This window comes from Oryctolagus cuniculus, chromosome 5 (genome assembly GCF_964237555.1).
Source record: "Oryctolagus cuniculus chromosome 5, mOryCun1.1, whole genome shotgun sequence".
In the NCBI taxonomy this organism is placed as follows: Eukaryota; Metazoa; Chordata; class Mammalia; order Lagomorpha; family Leporidae; genus Oryctolagus; species Oryctolagus cuniculus.
In genome coordinates this window covers 109,071,689-109,093,538 of record NC_091436.1, presented here as the reverse complement: position 1 = coordinate 109,093,538, position 21,850 = coordinate 109,071,689, and the positions used below count along the sequence as shown (strand labels likewise).

Sequence of the window (21,850 nt, the reverse complement as noted above, 5' to 3'; positions counted from 1 at the left end):
ACACGAGAGAGAGGAATGAACAAGCAGATTTTCAACCACGTTTGTGAGTTTTCTTCTACCCTGAACTGATCTTAATATGTGAACCGCAGGTGTGAAGCTTAAATCAACAAGTAAAAGTTTTAGAAGAACGTGGACCACATGTTAAGGTGCTCAGCTGCTGCTATCTGAACACTAGAATATCCCTGTAGGTAGAAGATACAATCTCTGTTCCTAACAGGCTTCAGGCTCATTTTGACTAACAGGAAACAGCTGTATCACAGTCTTACTAAGGGCTGACAGAGGAGTCAACCCAACCTGTTTTGGAAGTACATAACCTTGACCAGTTCTTCTGAAACTTTTTGGTTCTGAGGCCTCTATACAGTTAAAATTTGAGGGCTTCCCAAGAGCTCCTCTTTATATGATTGTATCTGTTGATAATTTAACATCTGAGACGTTAAATCTAAGAAAAATGTATAACATGTACTATTTTTAAAGTCTTATTTATTTGAAAGATGGAGTGACAGAGATCATCCATCCATGCTGGTTCACCCCCTGAACCTGCAAGAGCCAAGGCTGGGCCAGGCAAAAGCCAGAAGGCAGGAGCTATTCCAGGAACCCAAATACTGTGCCACCACTTGCTACCTCCCAAGGTGTGCATTAGAAAGAAGCTGAATTGGAAGGAGCTGGGCTCAAATCAGCACTCCTAAACAAGGTGCAGGCATCCCAAGCAACGGCTTAGCCTACTTCACAACACCTGCCCCCAAAACATTTATATTTTAGGATTAACAACAAAATTCATTATGTGTTACCTTAAATCACGCTTACTGTGAAAAATAACAAAATGGTCCAACAAATTTAACGAGAGGCACATTTTAAAATTTTTGCAAGTTTCCCTAAGTCTGGCTTAATGACGGGACCCTCATCCCTATTTCCTCTATTTGCTCTCCTCCGTTTTGGTCCAAAAGCAGGAAGAAATCTGGCGTTAGACATTATCTATTGGCTCCCTTGAGGGGTCTTGGGTACCCCTCAAGGAATCACTGGGCCACATTTTGAAGACTGACTTGATACCTCGACTGTTTCTTGAGGGAGCCAAGGTCCTGAGGGAAACTGGCCTTGTGGCTGGAAAGCTGAGGGTTGAGGTAGTTAACCGTGAGGCTGTTGTGCAGAGGCGGCCAGGGTGTGTGGGCAGGGGGCGCATCTGCTCCTCCCTAGTCTACCACTCACAATCAATTAACAAAAAGAGTGGAAAGTAACCCTGCCCACCACTTTCATATTAATTGTAAAGCCTTAGCACTCCTTATTGTAGAAAAAACCCTCCTGCGTCGCCCCCCTCCTCCCAGCAGCCCCCAGGCTGAAAGCTGGAAGCCGGCGGCAGACAGGGAGGGGCGCCCAAGGCCCTTGGCGTGCGGCAGCCCGGGGCTCCTCGGAGGCGCGGCGCGGGAAGCCCCACAGTGCGCAGGCGCAGCGGCTACGCAGGCGGCGGCCCCCGGAACGGTAAACAGTGGCGTCACGTGACGCGCCCCCGCTCCTGCTCCCGCGCCGCCGCCGCTGCACGCCGATGGCTGCGGGGTCTCGCGCCGTCGCACAGTCCCTACGAGGCAAGCGACCTTCGAGCCTAGGGCGGCGGCGGCTGCAACGAGGAATACGAGGGCAGCGCGGAAGCCAGGATTAGCGTCGTCCGCAGCCGCCGTTCGGTCTTGAGAGGAAAAGAGGCTGTGGCAGCGACGCCGACGTCCTGCGCGTACCCCCTCTCCGCGGCACCCATCGGGCCCCCTCCTCCTCCTCCTCCTCGGCGGCAGCGGCGGCGGCAGCGGCCACCATCTTCCTCTTGCTGCCAGTGGTAGCGCTCGTCTGGCGGAGCTGGGTGAGTTGCGGCTGTGGCCGCGGCCAGGGAGACGGGCAGCCCTCCCCTCCCCCATCCCCTTCCACACGCACAGCGCCTCCGCGGGCCTCCTGCCCCTCCCGCGGCGGACATTCGGCTCCTTTCTCCCGCGCAGCGGGGAAATCGCCCCTGGGGCCTCTTGCGCAACGCCCTCGGCCTACCCCGGCCGCGCCTCTGCCTCCCGGGACCGTTTGGACTACGGGCTGGGGAGAGAGAGCCATGGTGGCCGGCCGGGCGGAAGGTCGGGGCCGCGGCCTCCCCGTACCGCTGGTCCCCGGCCCTCGGCGGCGAGTGTGTGCCGCCGCCGCCGCCGCGCGGGCGCGCAAGCCGGGAGGCTCGGCGGGCGCTGCCAGGCAGGCCGGGCCTGCAAGGCCCGGGCATTCGGCCCTTCGGCCGGTTCCCCCCCTCTCGTGGAGACCCGGGCATCGAGCCCTGATCTCCGAGTCGCGGCGAAGCGGGGACCGGCCCTGCGCGAGGCCGGTCGTCGGCCCCGCTTTTGGACTGGGGGAGTTGTTGGTGCCCCATCCATCCTCCTGTTGCCGCGCGCTTTTGTGCTCGGGGCCCAAGCTGGCGACTCCTTTTGCCTGGTTTGAGATCGGAAAGCCTGAGAGTCCTCTTGCTCTCCGATGATACGAGTCATTTAAGGAGCCACTTGTCGATCAGTACGTGTTAATGGTGCTAAATAACTGATCACCTGACCCGGGGGGAGGGGCGGGGAGGAGGGAGAATGGGAGAGAATGTTGGTGTCGCGCACAGTCCAGGGTCCCTTCTTTTCCTCGGCAGTGTATTGTCAGGTCAGATGACCTTTTCCCATCTTCGGGCCTTTGAGTGCCATTTTCTGGAGACTTGTGGTTCGAGCGTGTGCTTCTTAGTGCTGTTCCGTAGTCATTCTTAGACTGTGGTCATGGAGTAGAGTGAGTGGCAACAATGCTGTATCCACCCAGGCCAGTCTTCATTTCCTATAGATACTTCGTTTGAAAGGAGTCCTCGGTAATTGAGCCTTCCTGAAATACGAACTTGTATACTTGTATATGTTAAGCTGAGTTTAAAATGAAAGTAAAGTACTTCAGGAATACCTAAATAGCACATTGTTCTATTTATTGTTATGGGGGAAGGTCAAATTTGCCTTCTTTTCCCCAAACTGATTGTTTTAAGATCCTCCAAAGCGACACTTAAGTCACTCATTCATTTGCTACCATTTTTGATTCCTGAATGAAGTGTTGGAAATTGTGACAGTTTGCAGTTGGAGATGTGTGTTTGTGACGGTCAATAGACCTGTGAATCAGAAGAACCGGGAAGTCTTCTGTTTTAGTGTACTGAAGTTTTTGAGTTTATAGTCTATTCCAGAGCACACAAGGTGGTGTGTAAAGATTATTGTTAGCCCAGATAGCGGTTTTTACAACTTAGTTTTTCTCCACTTGTTTTTATATATATATATATATATAAAAAAATCAATATATATATACATATATATGTATTTTTTCCTTCTTATGTTCACTGGTTATTTTTTCTCCACTACCATTATCAGTTTCATTGTTCTAAAATACAGAATCCATTTTCTAATGGTAGTAACAATTTATGGGGAAACTTTTAAGAGCTTTTAATGCCCCGATTAAGGCACACTGTCACTTCCTTAGCAGCAGAAAGACTTGTACCGCTGAAATGAGCCTTTTATTTTGAAAGAAGTAAACCTTCGATTTTAAGCTTTGCTTGATAACTGTACTAGGGACTTGTCAAATGGTAACAAATGAGTCATTGATGGGACAGAAGTTTTTCTCTGTCCAATTATTGAAGAGCATAAAAATTCATTATAGTGCTTTTGCATTATTTTGGAAGAACAGTGAATTTCTGCTGAGTTACTTATGCATTCTGTGTTGGGATAGACCTCTGGTAACTTTATCCTGTTGATTTTATAGTATACTTGTGTGTTGCATAGTCAGAGAAGACCACATAAGTGTTCTGGGTAAATGTGGGTGAAAAACAGATTTGGTCAAATTAACATTTAAAGATAAAAGTTGAAAGAAAATTGCCCTTATTTTAAGACTATATTATTAAATTAAAATTATTAAATTAAAATCTTATTTATTGAAATCAGCTGGGAAAGGTTGATAGTCTGACTTAGTGTATTATTGATAAAAGTTGAAAGCAGGTGATAATTTGGATTACTGAAAAATTATCTTAAGAGTTTAGATGTTTACACAGTATGGGACATACTTTGAAAAACCAGTGAATAAAAAATTATCTGTACATTACATTTCTGTTTCATGTACTTAAAACGATGAGTATCTTCCTGGACATGGTAACATAGTGTTTGTTTTTTTGACACATTTTTGCTTTCTTAATTGTGTACTTTTTTTTTTTTTTACACAGATTAAGTGCCAGTTAAATTCTCATGAAGTTGTTTTTATGCATTTTTTTCTTGAGGAAATTCCTGTTTTATTTTTTAATGAGATAATGAGCTGTATTAATCTGCATCCAGGTTTGCATACTATCCATAACTATTTTACCACACAGTTGTTAGGGAGTTCAGGGTTCTAAGAATGCCAATATGTGTATATTTTTATTTATCCAAATTTTGAGAATTCCTTGACGATTTCTCAGTTTCTAGGACAGTGTATCTTGGGTACTATTTCTCTCTTCTCTTCTTGGGTAACCTCTGAGAATCCTGGAGTAACTTTTCAGAAGCATAGACATCTTATTTTTTAAACTACAAATATTACTTGGCAAACTGCTGCACATTTATGATATGTTGCATTTTTGAGAAAAGTAAAGATTCTCCTTTGCCTTTTGATAGTATTTGTGTAATTAGAAATACCCATGGCTCTTTTCTACTTACACTCAGCAATCTTGGCTGGGAAACAAGATTGCAAAGACATGAGATGTTAAATTAGTATATTGAAGTTAAGAGATATTTCAAGAATTGTAAGAGGCATTGTATGAGGGATTGCCAAATGTATAGACTGGTGTGTTATGTATTTAATTCTGGCCATTTTTTAGTGGTCAGAGTATTTAAATGTTTTTTAGCTACTTGTATAGTGAAGAGGAATAGTACAAATTGAAAAATATTATCCATAAATTTTAATCTGTTGACATAATCTAACTTTATCAGTTTTGAATGACAGATTGTACAGAAAAGCTAAATTTAAAATTGCTATTCATTAATAATTTTTATGAGCTGGACATGAAAACATGAAATTTTAGACAATAAATTTCAGTTTTTATCTTATAACTGCTTTTCCTCCACATGTTGTGGTTCATATACATGTAAATGGATAGCCATTTTGTGTTTTATGTGGAGAGGGCAGCTAAATGCATATTTCCTGCTTTATTTTGGAATGAGTGTTTCCAGTATTTTTAAAGATTTCATTAATGAAATATTAAAACCCATAAAAATTAATCTGTGTTCAACAAGTTGAGTGCATAAAATATAGTAGTGTAAAAGTGTAGGCTCAGGAATGACCCTGCCTGGGTTTGAATTTAAGAATACTGGGTAAATGACTTTGGGAAAGTGATGTAATTATCTGTCTTTGCCTCAGTTTACTCTTCTGTGAAAGAGAAATAAATGATAGCTGCACTTACAAGGTGGTTGTGAGGAACTAATGAGATAATGCATGCTGTAGACTTAGGAAAGGACCTGGTGTATAGTGTGTACTAAATGTATGTGGGATTGGACTGTTAAGTAGGCCGTAGTTTTAATGGTAATCTGGTTGCACTACTGTGGTTAATTCACTGGTGCTTCTTAAAATTTCGATTGTAGTATAATGCCAGTTTAACTATAAATTTGAAAATAAACTTTTTTTTTCTTGGTTAGTGTAAATCTGCCAGTTTCAACCTCTATTTCATAGTTCTTTTTCCAGGTTCTTAGGTCTGCTTGTATATTAACTTTTTGTACGGCAGACCTGTTGGTGTCTTACATATTCATTTTATTGGAAACATTCAGAAAAAAGTTATGATTCTTGCTTTCTTCTGTGAGATCTTACCAATAGACTTGAACTAATGATATGAGACCAGAATTTAAAGTGGGTGTGTTAAGCAGATGACTGGTGGCATAGCTTTGTGGAACTGTTGTAATGTCATACACATGGCTTAACTTTTTAACAACTTTCCTTGACTCTGACCTGGTAGGATAACCTATGTTTCATCCTTAACATTGTTATAACATAGTGGTTAAGAACTGATCCTGGCGTCATACTAGGCAGATTGGAGTTCCAGTTCTATCAGTTACTCACTGTGTGTTAATGGGTGTAGCTTCAGTAAGCTTTAGCACCTCTTGCAAATTGAGAATAATAATACCTAATTCTGTGGTTGTGAGAATTAAATGGCACAATGAATTTACATAATGCACATGATAAACATTCAGTAAATTTAACTTTATAAAAAGAAAATATAGGGTAGCAGTAAACTCTTTGGCTCTAAAATGAGATTTTCTGGGCTTGTATTTTAACTTCCACTTTTGCAAGTAACCTCTCTAATTTCATTTTTTTAATAATTGGGGTTATAATACAGGATTGTTGGATTAAATGAGTTAGTTAAGTATAGAGCAGAGTTTGTTAGCTTTGCCCTTGATGACATTTTTGGTTGGATAATTCTATGTTGTGGGGCTATTTTAGTGCTTTATCATTTATGTACTGGATGCCATTAGTACTTACTGCAGTTTTGGTGACCAAAAATGTCTAAACATGTGATCAAATGACTTGTGGATGGCCTTAGTCATCTCTGATTGAGAACTGTCGGAATCAAGCTTGTAGAAAAGTGGCATGAAGTTAGAGCATATGGAGTTTCATGTTTTATTGTTATTAGTAATACATTTTTTTTAAAGATTGATTTGAAAGAGAGAGGAGACAGAGAGCTTCCATCCACTGGTTCCCTTCCTAGATCCCTGCAATGGCCAGGGCTGGGCCAGGCCAAAGCCAGGAGCCAGGCCTTTGGGGTCACCCATGGGAGTGGCAGGGGCACAGTCCTGTGGACTGTCTTTTCTGCTGCTTTTCCTAAGCCATTAGCAGAGAGCTGGGTTGGAAGTGGAGCAGCTGGGACTTGAAATGGTGTCCATAAGGGATGCCAGTGTTGTAGGCAGTGACTACTTGCTAAGCCACAATGCTGGCCCCAATTAATAAGATTTTTATATTTTCATTACTGCCTATTAGAAAGTTTTTCTGAGTGTCCTTAATGAAATTGAGTGTTTAATTTAAATCATGATATAAGGTCTGGAAGGGATAAAGTGTGCTGTTCTACTTCCAGGGCCTTTGCCCTTTAGAGTAGGTCTTTACCTGAATTGCTCTTAGGCATTTATGGATTGATCATTCCTTTTCCAGGTTTTGACTTAGGTGTTACATTCTTAATGAGGTCTTTATTTTCCTTCATACATAAACTGCCTTTCCTTTTCCTCTACCTCCACTTCCTCCTCCTCCACCACCACCACCATTACCTTATTTAATTTTTCTTCATAGATTTTATGTTTTCTTGATATATTTTTGTCCCTCTCCTGTCACCCACTAGCATGTACACACACACACACACATGCAGACTACATGAGAGAGAGCTTTATCATAGTGTAACCTCTCAGGATCTTTCATAACTTTGTTGATTTTATTATTGGGTTTACATGTGCTTTTTAAATTTTTACAGAAATAATATATACATAGATGTACTTAAAAGATAATTTTAAAGATTTCATACAATAATTTTTTAATTTCTCCAATCTCTTAAAGCTGGTTTTTGTTGAAGTGTGTTTTTTTTTCTTTTGATACTTTCTTAATCTTACCTTTTTACATTCTATTCATTTTTGAAACTCTTAAAATAATTTCATCTGGTTTTGTTAGTGGCCACTATATTTGCAATATTTTCTGAGCATTGCGTATGAAGCAAGTATTTTATTTATTTATTTTTGACAGGCAGAGTGGACAGTGAGAGAGACAGAGAAAGGTCTTCCTTTTTCCGTTGGTTCACCCCCCAATGGTCGCTGCGGCCCCGAAGCCAGAAACCAGGTGCTTCTCCTGGTCTCCCGTGTGGGTGCAGGGCCCAAGGACTTGGGCCATCCTCCATTGCACTCCCAGGCCACAGCAGAGAGTTGGATTAGAAGAGGGGAAACTGGGACAGAATCCGGCGCCACAGCCGGGACTAGAACCCGGTGTGCCGGCGCCCCAGGCAGAGGATTAGCCTGTTGAGCCGCAGCGCCGGCCAAAGCAAATATTTTAAAACAGGAAAAATCTTTGGACTCAGATCAGAATGATAGTACTAGTTATTTTTAATTGTATTGTGAGTCTTTGTAAATATCCCACTAGGACCAATCTCAGGCACTCATAACTAGTACATGTTTTCTCCCTTTGCCTGGAATATCCTCTGAATCTTTAGGATCTGGCTCACACATCTCCTGCTTAGCCCTTCTGAGTTTCATCATCTTCTATGGTAGTATCTGCAGCCCTTCAATATGGCAAAGCATGTTTTGTTGTCATGTTTGTGTTGTGTTTGTTTTTGTCTGTAATCTGTTTTGTATTGTGAGCTCTTTGTATTTGAAACTGGAGTTTGTTTCACTGGTACTTATAGTGCTTTGTAGTGGATGTGGAATAAGTATATGAATAAGTAATTTTGAGTTAAGCAGATTATTCAGTTTCTGGCTCTAGAAACAGTTTTTGAATTTAGCGTGTATATTCCAAAAGTGTTCATGTTGATTCATATATCTTTAGCTATTTAAAATATATTATTTGTTTTAATTATTAAATTTAGCATGTGAAATGTAAGGAAGCATTTAGATAAAGTTCAGATCAGCTCTAAATCTGCTCTTTTTTCCCTTACTTGGATCTGGTTATCTTTGTCTAACCACATTGTTAGATATCCAGGAACATCCTTTGATTGCTTTTCTTTTTTTGAAAATACTTTTAGTTTTGGGATAGTTTTAGATTTATAAAAAAGTTGCAGAGATTGTAGAATTCTTTGTATTCCTTTCATTCTGTTTCCCTGGTTATTAATATCTGACAAAATGCTAGTTCCTTTATCAGAGTTAACATTACTATTAGTACAGTACTATTAACAGAATTAGACTTTCTTCTGATTTCATGTTTCTTTGTCGCTGTCCTGTTCATGATCCAGTCTAGGTTAGTGTGGCCATTTTAAGTGAGTTAATATTTTTGAAGTCAGTTAAGCATGAAAGTTTTGATTTTGATATTGAGCTAGATATTTGAACCTGAAGTCACACTCCAATATATGCTTAATTCAAGATAGTTGTGGTGTATGGCTGCCTACTCTGGTTTTTGCCATTTTGTTTAGTCCTTTGGGAGTTACTTCCAGAGCTAGTTTGGAACCATCTCGGAAAAATCATTCTTAAGGTTTGACATTGTGGTGTAGTGGGTAAGGCTGCCTCCTGCAATGCCACCATCCCATATGGATGCTGTTTTGTGTCCCCGGCTGCTCCACTCCTTATCCGGCTCCCTGCTAATGGCCTGGGAAAAGCCGCAGAAGGTGGCCCAAGTGCTTGTGCCCCTGCTTCCTATGTAGGAGACCTGAAAGAAGCTCATGGCTTCAGCTTGGCCCAGAGCTGGCTGTTGTGGCCACCTGGGGAGTGAACCAGAGGATGGAAGATTTCTCTTGTCTTTCCCTCTCTCTAGTTCTTTTAAACAAATAAGTAGATCTTCATTTAAAAAAAAAAAAGAAGCTTACATGGACAGATGATAGGTAGATAGGTACAGGGATATTAAAAAAAAAAAAAAAAAGCTAGGGGCCAGTGCTGTACTAATAGATAAAGCCTCCGCCTGTGGTGCCGGCATCCCATATGGGCCCCTGTTCAAGTCCTGGCTGCTCCACTTCCCATCCAGCTCCCTGCTGATGACCTGGGAAAGCAGTGGAAGATGGCCTGAGTGCTTGGGCCCCTGCATCCATCAACGTGGGAGACCTGGAAGAAGCTCCTGGCTCCTGGCTTTGTATTGTTCCAGCTCTGGCCATTTTGGCCAAAGCTCCTGGTGCCTGACTTCGGATTGGCCCAACTTTGGCCATTCTGGCCATTTGGGGAGCAAACCAGTGGATGGAAGACCTCTCTGTCTCTCTCTCTGTCTGTAACTCTTCTCTCAAATAAATAAATCTTTAAAAAATTAAATAAAAGGTGTCTCAGTCTAATTTACAACAGTTTGATGCTTAAGATGTCTTTCACAAAACATTAGTTATGTGATGGGTCCTGTGGAAATTGTCTTCTTTGGACCCATAAATTTGGGATGCTTTATACTGTTTTCTATCTGAGGAAGTTCCCATTCTCCTTTGCTTATTACTAAAGGTGTCTCACACAGTGGTAGCTGCTTAGTAAAGATTTGTTCAATAAATAAAAGGTATTGTTAAATTCAACCTTTTTATACTCCTCACTTTTGATCATAGAAGGCTTTTTCCTGAGAATGTCTAATTAAATTCTTGGAAAAACAGTTTGAAAGTCATACTAGTTATGACTAAAAAACAGTACTGGGAAGTTTGACCTATCATATTTACAATGTGCTTTACTTTTTATGATATAGATCTTTTGAAGTTTAGTAAGTACTGAGATTAAACAGAATTCCACAGGCTCTGAAAGTACTTTTAGTGAAGGAGTTTTGGGGAGGTTTCACTGATAGCAATATTATTAGGGAAAAAAATATCGTTTATTTAGATGGCTTGGTCTTCCTTAATAGCTTTGTGATCTTGAGCTATGTAACTAACTTTTGAGTGTCCCCACTACCTGAAAGCTCAGAGTAAATTTGGTGCAACAGAAGAACTTTAGATGAAGTTATAGAATTTACCAGCCTGTGTTGCCATGGAAATGCGTGCATTTTCAGTGATTCTGTGTACCGTTTTGTAAGGAAAATAAACCATTTGATTCTAGAGCTGGAATTGCCTTTTTTTCTTTTTGATTCATCTGAGTGAAAAGGGCACAGCTTTGGCACAGCTGTTAATATACTGCTTTGGATGCCTGTATCTTATTTTGTATAGTGCCTGGGTTTGAGTCCTGGCTCAGTGCCCAATAACATTTTCCTGCTAATGTGCACTGGGAAGCAGCAGGTGATGCGGAGGTAGTTGGGAACTTGCCACCCACTTGGGAGAGCCACATTGCATTTGGAGCTGCTGGCTTTGGTATGGATGTTGTGGCATTTGGGGAGAGAACCAGTAGTTGGAAGATCCATCTCTGTCTCTGACTCTCTGTCTGCTTTTCAAATACAAATAAGTAAATAAAAGTTAATAGAAAACTAGCTAAAAGTTAAAAAGAAAATTGAAATGCAAATTTATGAAGAGAGTTTTGGCCTGCAATAAATTTTGAATTCTGCTACATCCAGATAAATGATTTTTTTTTGTTCTAATCTATTTGGTTTTGTAAATAGTTAGTAATTTTTTGGTAACTTATTTTTAGGTACCAGAATTTATTATACTAAAATTTCTTTGCAATCTGAAAGCATGTTAATAGAAGTATTGGTGATGTGTAATTGAATCTTAGGTACTGAGATCATATAGCTATAGGGAATTCCTTAAAGGAGCTTTTCTTGAGTTTTCATCAGCATTGAAAAAAATCACAATTTTCTGATTTAGAGAATGCACATAAAATAAGCAGGAAGTTAACACAATTGTTATCATTTTCTTTCAGTACTTTATTAACATTTCAGTGTAAATGAATAGCAGCACTTGAGAAGAGATGCTGAAACTCTTTTACCTAGAAAGGAATTGCTTTTTGTGACAGGAAAATTTTCTTAGCTTTTTAAAAGTTGAAATACAGTAAAGTACATCCATTAACAAATGAACAGATTTCTGGTGTTTAGCCATTAAGAAGATGGTGAAGATGCCTGCTTCCCCCCCCCCCCCCCCCCCATGTTAGAGTACCTGAGTTCCAGATCTACTTCCAGTTCTTGAGCCCAGGTTCCTGCTAATGCAGACCCTGGGAGGAGGCAGTGGTGATGACTAATTGGGTCCCTTCCACTCTTCATGGATGATATTGATTGTGTTGCAGCTCCTGGGTTTGGCCTTGGCTGCACATGGCTATTCTGGGCATTTGGAGAGTGAACCAGTACATGGGAGCTCTCTTTTTCTATGCTCTTGAATAAATAAATTAAAAAAAATTATAAAGTGCTAGGACAATCAGTCTTCAGGGCATTTCCAACATTCTCCAAAGATTCTGTGTTTGCAGTCTGTCCTTCCCTTATCTGTGGTCACAGGCAGTCACTGATGTGGAAAATTGTTTTTAAAGAGCATTTTATGAGTCAGGTCTTTGCAATTCTCATTTCAGTGTAAAAGGCTAATGGTTAAGGAAGGGTATGAACTCTGGAGTGTGAAGCCTGCATTTGAAAGTTGGTGCCATTTTGTGACCTTGGGGAGACATTTATATTGCTTAAATGTGGTTTCTTTGTAAAAGGATAATTTTTTACTCTTGTAGGCTAAATTATGTAAATATGTGAAATTGTAGCTCGTTGTGACATAAAATGGAAGAATAATTCATGGCCAATTTTAGAAAATTTGTTAGATTTGGAGCTAAATTTTGGGAATTATGGAGCCAAAATATGTTCTGCTTTAACCAGTAAAATTTTCTGGCCAATTGGATAGCTAAATAAGTTTCTTGGTCTTCATCTCTCCCTGGATTGTGTTGACTTAGTTTTCTGTAAGACCAATGTTGGAAATAATTCCACTTTGATAATTGAAGCTCTTAGAGCTTGAAATGATTTTCTGAGCAATGCCTAGTATGTAGGTGACATTCATGTAGGAGATTTAACTGGATAATTTGTACATATAACTTAATATAAATACATGATGTAGATTGTTTTTGTCATTTATCTCATTTTCTCTTGAAGTGGGACCCTAGAAAATCTGTGTGTATGTGCACGTCTTTGCGTGTGTATGTAGTTTTTTGAGTTTTGATTTGTTGGATTAATAGTTTCCCATTTTCCTCCTCTATTCCCACAAAATTTTTGTCTCTCATCTCTTTGTATAATTTAAATGCTTTGTAAATAAAACAAACCTATTTTGTAGTCTTCATACATGTGGGACAGTAAACATTTAATACTTTGAACTCTTTTACATGGACTTATTGTAAAAGCGGTGTCTGATTCTTAAAATATGAAAAAGTTATTGTTACAGACATGGTTTTTATGGTTTAAGCCATGTAATTCTTTCAAATGTGTCTAATTAATGGATTATACATAATTTTTCCTAAATGAATAAGCATTTAATAAGATTTCTGAAAAATGATATTCTACATGCATGATGAAGAAACATGTAGTAAAGACTTGTTCTACATTTCCAAATGTATATTCTAAAAGTAGTGAGGATTTTTTTTAATACAGAAATTCAATTACCTTAAGTGTGTTCTTAGACTCAAACTATTAAAATAATTTGGTTTTAGGTGATTTTCAATTGATAGCTTTATTTCTTATGGTATTTTTTTTGTCTTTCTATAGGGCTGAAAGACACACAGAAGTCTTCATGGATATAGTTGATACATTTAATCATTTAATTCCTACTGAACACTTAGATGATGCCCTATTTCTAGGATCCAACCTGGAGAATGAAGTCTGTGAGGATTTTAGTACAAGTCAAAATGTCTTAGAGGACTCGCTGAAGAACATGCTCAGCGATAAGGATCCTATGCTAGGATCTGCAAGTAACCAGTTCTGTTTGCCTGTTTTGGATAGCAATGATCCCAATTTCCAGATGCCTTGTTCAACAGGTAATTCTTACTTTTTTTTTTTTTTTTTTAGTCTGCAATTTAAAATAAAAAGAATTTTGAGCAGCTTTTTTTTTTTTTTTTTTTTTAAATGATGAGGGCAGTGAATTTAGGGTTCTTTCCTTTAAATTTAGATCTTCTTTTCCAGGCATCAGAATTAGAAGTTAAACTAAATTTTGTTCTAAGAAGTATGGAGTTACCTTTGAAGCTTCTGTGGAGGTATAGGCAGGGTGACCATATAATTTATCATCTAAAGTGGGACACTTTTGAGATTTATAGGGAATGCTGTTAATAATTACATCATTACAACAGGTGAAAATTGGGACATATTTTCCTAGGCCTTTTTCAGTCAAAGGGAAGACTGAATCAACCTCTCTCAGTGTCTCTCCCAGCCAGTAGGATTAAATATATTGTTTTCTCCAGTTTCAGATGCTTTGGCTATTTTGTACATGTATCTCAACCAGAGAAAGAGCTCTAAACCTTTGCTAATTTAGTAACCACAGGACACGCATAATTATCAGTTGAAATGAATCTAGTCCTAATTGAAATGTGCTGCAAAATGCATATTAGATTTTGATGACCTAGCATGAAAAATGTTATAAAATATTTCATCTCTTTTTTTACATGTTGAAGTGATGTTCTGGATATTTTTATTTAAGTGAATTATTAATATTAATTTCACCTGTTTCCTTTTAACTTTTTAAAAAATGCTTTTTTGAAAATAAAGATCACATATATGCTTTGCATTCTGTTTGTTGGACAGCATTATTTTAGAACCTGTAGATGAAATAGCTAAAAGACTAAAAGGAAGATAACTCTGAAGGGCTAAACTATTTTTATAAGAAAGTGCTTTGGCATTTATGTTAATATATAGAAAAAGATAGTTTTTCCTTCAGAAACAACAGAATTATTATTATAAATTTTGAGGCAGTTAAAGGCTTTCCCTCTCCATTGTCTAGTGTAGGTCACAGATTTTATGTGATGTTGGTTTTTCATTGACTGTAGACTTTTCCTACATTAGTCTTTCCAGTATATTTTTTTCATATTTTCTACCTAATATTTTAAATTTGATGTAGTAGTACTTAAAACTTGGTACTTAAATTTAATGTAGTAATACTTAAAATTTGATTTGATGTTCACCCATAAATTAGTCAGAAACTCTGCCTTAAGACCTCAACACTGGCTACTAGGAATTTTCATTTTAACAGTAGTGAGGTCTTTTGCATTTCTTGCTAATGGTGTACGCCTGAATTATTTGCATTGTGTTGTGTTATTGCATAGGTTTACTTTGTTTTTGTTGCTGTATTCTAAATGTTTTAAAGCTTGAAATTTTGTTTTATGTATGCATTGTTTAAGTTTTTTACTTTGGTTCTTGTGTCAGTCCAGTAGTTCTAATTCTCTTTATTACTAAGCATTTAACAGTGTTTGATTATCTGCACACTGTTTTGCAGTTTAATCTAAGATCTGAAAAACCATTGATTTAATATGTGAATTCTTGTTGCTGGAACTGCATTTCCTTCAAGATTGTTATATCTGGAATTGGCACATGTATCATCTTGTTAGACATTTTTTCTTAAAAAAATTTCAACCTGTTAGTAATATGGTCATTCCTACTTGGTGTCCTTTTTTTCAAACTTGATTTCTGCTGATATGAAAAGTTTTTATTGATGTGAAAAGTCTTTAGTTTTGGTGAATGTTTTCTTTGCTAAGTGAGGACTTACAGCACCTTTGTTGAAGTGTTTAAAATACTTTGGAGGTATGATTTCTTCTGTATGATTCTACTGTCTTTTAAACTTTATTGAAGAAGTTAAATAGAATTACTTTCTAAATCCTTATAGTAAGACTTGTTTGCTACTATTTATCTAGATTCTGTAGCAGAGCTATTTGTATTTAATATATGTGAAGTAAAGGATTTTTAAGATATGTAAGGGCATTTGTAGGGGAAACTTAATAAAGCTGTTCTGTTTAGGATTATTTAAATTTCATTGGTCTATTAGGCAGGGGTTTTATTTTGCTTCTAAGTTGATTTTTGCCTTTTGTGATTGCCTAGTTTGGTAAAAGGCCCACACATTGTCTATTGAGAGTAAACTGGAAAAGATAGAAAAATTTTAATTTTCTCTTTTGTAATATAAAGAGAAGTTGCAAGGAGGAAGAATAACAATGGAAACTCTATGTGGACAGTAACATTTAGCTATTCATAATCTCAGGCTTTTGTTATAAACTAAAAATGACAATTCTTAGCCATTTTTTTAATAATAATTGTCTTATCTGAACTAAGCAGGGAGATAATCCTATCTGTATTTCTCATGTTTCTCAGGATATTGAAAGTTAGACACCATGGTTATTTTGTAGCTTTTTTTTTTTTATTTTATTTTATCCGATGGCAGGAGCCAGGTACTTCTCCTGGTCTCCCATGGGGTGCAGGGCCCAAGCACTTGGGTCATCCTCCACTGCACTCCCTGGCCACAGCAGAGAGCTGGCCTGGAAGAGCGGCAACCAGGACAGAATCCGGCGCCCCGACCGGGACTAGAACCCGGTGTGCCGGCGCTGCAAGGCGGAGGATTAGCCTAGTGAGCCACGGCGCCGGCCTATTTTGTAGCTTTTTGACAGTGTACAAAATAAACAAAATAATTGCTATCTTGTTCTTTGCTATACTGAAATAGCTTGATTTGTGCAGTTGCCAAAACCAGTTTTTTGACATAGTTGAATTGCTTGCATTATATTTTACTGCTTCCAAAAATAACAGTAGTTTCAAAAATTATAAAAATAAGGGAGCAAGTATTTGATGCAGTGTTTAGATGCTGTTTGGAATTGGAGTGCCTGATTCAAATCCTGCCTCTGCTTCTAATTGTGGTTTCCTGATAAATTGAATCCTGGAAGGCCACAGGTGATAGTTCCAAATACTTGATCTCTAGCACCTACTAGGAGACCTGGATTGAGTTCTAGGCTACCGAATTCCATCTGGCCCAGCTCTTGGCTGTTGGGCATTTGAGGAATGAACCAGTGGATGGAAAATTCATCTCTTCCCCATTAAGTTAAAATGAAAATAAATAAGTAGAAATAAGAATGCTACATGGAAGATTACTTATAGCACTTTGTCAAATGCACAAAAATTGGATTATTTCCACTTAAGAGATAGTAACCTGTAGAGTCCTGACTTAGGCACTAGAGTACTTATGATTCTATAAAATATTACTTTGTCTAACTGCAGTGTTTGCATATGTATTTTGATTTGCCCAGTAATACATTTCTTGAATTCCATTGAGTTAGGAAAGTCACTAAGTATTGAAAATATTTTATCTTCATGATCAACCTATTTTTTATTCTAAAAATCTTACTATCATATCCTTAAAAATTTTTCCAAGTAATAGATCCAAGATGCTGAATATATTGCTTGGGTACCACTTACGAAATGTATTCAAAATCATTAAGATGCTATTTACTGACTTTATCAATGTCATTAAGAAATGTTTATTTCTGATTTTATAAATACATTTCCATTTTACATTGATAGCTATGCTTCATATATATGAAACAATCTTGTTTTTACAGTTTATTACTTTAAATAGTACATGGAAAAGTTTTATGGCTATCAAACTAAGATGTCTTTTGCTAGCCACATCATGGCTTGCAAAGTCATCATTCACTAAATTAAAAAAAATTCCTCCTGTAGCATGGTTTTTGCAGATAAATCAAAGCAAAAAATCTTTGAACTCTCACAGATCCCCTGTATAGTCAGTGAATTGATTTATATTGTGTACTTGTGTATTTTTCTCAACTGTAAAGGAAAATATGCTAAAACGCAATGTGATAACTGCCTTACATATGTCATTGCTGTCAGATGACATCAATCATTTACTTAAATAATTTCAACTTTGCTACTTTCCTTCTAAGCAAAGTATTTTAATACATGTTGACTGATTTTACAAGCTTCTTAAAGTAGCAATTTTACAAATGCCCTTTTTTGGCATGCAAAAAATTTTTAGTTAACACATAACAGTTGTACATATTTATGGGGTACATTGTTAATAATTTGATATGTGCATACAATTTGTGATGTCCAAATCAGAGTAATTAACATTTCTCTCTCCTTAAACATTTATCGTTCCTTTGTATTGGGAAGCTTTGAATACCTTTCTTCCAGTTCTTACTAAAGCATGTAGCTGTGAACTATAGCCCCTTACTGTGTTGTGTAACATTCAGACTTACTCCTCCTGTGTAACAGTATTTTGGTCCTTTTATCCAACCTCCCTTTAGCTCTCCTCATCCCTACCCTTACCTTTAGTGACTACTGTTTTACTCTGCTTGTATGAAATTAACTTTTTTTTAGCTTTCACATATAAGGCAGAACTTGTATTTGTTTCTCTGTGCTATACAAATATTTCTGTAGCTTGGGTTGCTTCATTAGAGATAGAATTAATCTGCATAATACTTGAAAGATTATATCGTACTTGATCTGGAGAAATGATTGGTGTCCTAGTGTGTCACTGAGATTCCTTTAAGAAGTATTTGCAAGTTTTATGGGTTCATACTTTATACTTGACAGCATTTTCAATAAGACAGTACCTTGAACTAAACACAGTAGCTCTCTGGTCCAGTAAAATCCAGTATTCAGATATTATTGTATTTCCTATTTGTACGTGTTTAAGAAGGATGTAGGGAGTTATTTGTGCAAATCAGTTCCACCTACATATATAAATTCATTCTGTATTTGCACTAGAGTCTTTTCACTATTCTGCTTATTATTCTGAGTTACTAGTGTGTGTTAGTTTTTTAAAATGTTTGTGCTTCAAGAACTTTTTAGGTCACTGATTTTGAGAATTGCATTTAAACAGGAAAAAGACAAACTTAATATATAAAAGTGGTCATGCAAATGTGATGAAAATACATTTAATACTGTTAGGACTGTATATACTCTTAGTTGGATGTTAGAGAGGGTTAACTGGCCTCTAAAGCTCACGCATAAACTTTAAGAATAAAACTTCATTTCTAAAAGATTGATGGTTAATATTAGCTCTTTCAGGTTTTACTCATGTTTATGTGAAAGTGGAATGTGTTTAGAGTAGAAAAAAAGGCAAAGATTTCATAGGATTAAAGATGTAATTTAGTGGAGAAGGAGAAATGCTGGAAGGTGGAAAGAGTAGGACTTAACAGCTGGCATAGATGTTGAATGTTTGTCCTACTGAACAGGAAGGTAATTTCTTAATGGATAAAAGGGAAAGACCTAGATCCAGTAAGTAGCAGTTAGAGGGAGGCAGAGTTTGAGTGGCTTTCTTGAAAATAGGATAATAGATTCCTAGGGAATATGGGACTTAGACTTTTTCTGGATGTTACCCGTTTACTTCCTGGGTATTTTGGTGGAGACGCAGGCATCAGATGATTGTTTTTGTTAGGTGATGTTTTAAGGTTTGTTTCAAACTAAGGTATCTCTGAAACTTTTTTTTTTTTTTAATTAAAAGGTAGTCTACGTTCATTTTAGTTCTAAAGTCCTATTTGTAGGCTTGATGTATTTCATCGCTTCTTTAAGTAATATGAAGTATAACAAAGCACAATGATGGCTATGTATGTAGCTTTCACTGCTTTTAATTCTTTGTTTCTTATTTCTTATGTTTTCTCTGTGTGATAGACTGTTATTCAGTTCTGACATTTCTCATGGAGTTTGCCAGTTCTTCTCAAACAGGTAGTTTTTGGTATGGTAGTCTTTGCTACAAGTCATTCTTAATATCAGAAGTAGCAGTTGAATTCAGAGATAAAAAGTAAGCCTTTTAACACAAATGCTAGAATACCTCTTTCTAAAGAGAAAATGTAGAGGTAGGGAATTTGTTGCTGAAGGCCAGAGGGTTCCAATTTATGTTTTTATTTTGTATATTCTGTGACTTTTCTGTTTTACTTCTACTTGGCTTCCATTTATTTTTGCTTTCCTTATCATAATATAAAATCAAGTGTGTGTGTGTGTGTGTGTGTGTGTGTGTTTAATGATTTATTTATTTATTTTGAAAGCGTTAGAGAGAGGCAGACGCAGAAAGGGAGGGAGATACCTTCTGTCCATTTGTTCACTCCCCACATGGCTGCAATGGCTGGAGCTGTGCCGAACTGAAGCCAGAAGCGAGGAGTCTTCTCCAGGTCTCCCACATGGGTACAGGGGCCCAAGGACTTGGGCCATCTTCTGCAGCTTTCCCAGGTCCTAGCAGAGAGCTGGATGGGAAGTGTGGAGCAGGCAGGACTCGAACCAGAGACCATATGGTATTTGGCACTGTAGGTGGTGGTTTTATCTACTGTGCCACGGTGCCAGCCCATGTTTTATTATTTTTAAAATTTTATTTGGGAGGCAGAGCAACAGAGAGGGAAAAGGAGTGGGAGAAGGGGAGGGAGAGGGGGAGAGAGGGAATGAGGGGGGGAGAGACAGAGAGGGAGAGTTGGGAGAGAGAGGGAGGAGCGAAGAGAGAGAGGGGGAGAGAGATATCTTTAATTTGCTGATTCACTCCCCAGATATCTGCAGTAGTCAGGGCTGGACCAGATCTCCCACATGGGTGGGTGGCAGGATCTCAAATACTTGAGTCATTGTCTGCTGCTTCCCAGGTGTATTAGCAGGAAGCTGGATTGGAAGTATGGCATAGCCGGAACTCAAACCAGGTACTCTGCTATGGGATGCTGGAGTTCCAGGTGGCAGCCTAACACTGTGCCAGAATGCCTGCCTCGACCATATATTTTAATTTAAAATGTGAAATAAAATTAATCTATTTTCATCACTATATCCTGATATCTTTTAATTTCTTCCTTTTAGTGCTTAAATTCATTCCATTATTCTTGAAGCACACTGCTTATTTCACTTAAGAAGAAGAAACCCCAAACCAACAAACAAACCTTGGACCAAGACGATAATACATGTTTTAAAATTTATTTATTTGAAAGACAAAGAGACAAAGGTCTTACTTGTACACTTTCCAAATGCTTGCAATACTGGGCCTTGTCCAGGCAGCCAAGAGCCCAGAACTCAGTCCTGAGAGTGGGAACAATCCACATACTTGAGCAATTACCCACTACCTCCCCAGATGTTTGATAGTAGGTAGTTGGAATCAAGAGTGGATCTGAACCAGCTCTCTGCTGTGGCCTGGGAAAGCAGTGGAAGGTGGCCCAAGGATGTCACACATGGGAGACCCTGTACCCACATGGGAGACCTGGAAGAAGCTCCTGGTTCCTGACTTTGGATTGGCCCAGCTCTGGCTATTGTGGCCATTGGGGAGTGAACCAGTGGATGGAAGACTTTCTCTCTCTCTCTCTCTTTCTCTCTCTCTCTGCCTCTCTCTAACTCTGCTTTTCAAATAATTAAAAAAAATAGTGGATCTGGAACTCTAACTCAGGCACTGTGATACGGAATAGGAGCATCCCAAGTGACATCTTAACTGCTGTGCCAGATGCTTCCCTGTTTTTTTTTCCCCCTTTGGGTTGCTGACTGGTTTTAAAATTTTTCTATTCTGTTAAAACAGATCCTCCTCACCCAGCCTTTCAAAGTTGAGCATATTATTATTTCTACTGAATCTAATGTTTTTCCCTGGAGATTTGTCTCCCAGTCTTCTGTCACTGTTCCTCTCTGGGTTTGTCAGTTTCAAGGCCTATTGTACATTTGTTACTGTAGAATTTTATTGCCCTCATTGGTTAGAGATGTTGCTTTCCTGTATTTCATCTTCCCTCTATATCTGTGCTTTCTTGGCTGTGCTTTTATATGTAATACAAAGTTGACTCTCACCTCCACTTAACATGTTAGGACATAATTTTAGTCTTCCAGCATCAGGTGTTGCTGAGGGGTTGCCTGATACATGATGCTTGTTGCATTGTTAAGTGACCTTCCTTCCGTCTTAGTTTTAGGATCTTGTTTTTTGGTATTCTGAAATTTCAGTGGTGTGTCTGGATTTATTTAGCCTTTTTTTTTTTTTTTAAGATTATTTATTTATTTGAGAGTTAGAGTTAGACAGTGAGAAGAAGAGACAGAGAACGGTTTTCCTTCCGTTGGTTCACTCCCCAAATGGCTGCAACGGCCAGAGATTTGCCAATCCAAAGCCAGGAGCCAGGAGCTTCTTCCTGATCTCCCATGCAGGTACAGGGGCCCAAGCATGTGCGCCATCCTCCATGCTTTCCCAGGCCATAGCAGAGAGCTGGATTGGAAGAGGAGCAGCCGGGACTAGAACCAGCGCCCATATGGAATCCCAGCGCTGCAGGTGGAGGATTAACCTGCGCCACAGTGCCGGCACCTGGATTTAGGCTTTTACTCATTTTTCTTTGTACTTGGTAGGCCTTTTCAGTTTCGAGAATGATCTCTTTGGAAAATTTTCTTA

General features: G+C 38.7%; 1 protein-coding gene across 5 annotated transcripts in view; it reads left to right on the top strand.

Moving 5' to 3' along the window:
* The first annotated feature begins 1,503 nt into the window (after positions 1-1,503).
* The window catches only part of PHF3 (PHD finger protein 3), an 84,984-nt gene continuing 64,637 nt past the window's right edge, over positions 1,504-21,850 (top strand). The window contains exons 1-2 of one of the 5 annotated variants that reach the window (XM_008263079.4): positions 1,504-1,843; positions 13,252-13,520. In XM_008263079.4, coding sequence (XP_008261301.3) covers positions 13,277-13,520 — 244 coding nt within the window. In that variant the 5' untranslated portion in view covers positions 1,504-1,843; positions 13,252-13,276. The remainder of the gene's footprint in view (positions 1,844-13,251; positions 13,521-21,850) is intronic. The other 4 variants (XM_070074647.1, XM_070074648.1, XM_008263082.4 and 1 more) reach the window with 4 other exon arrangements.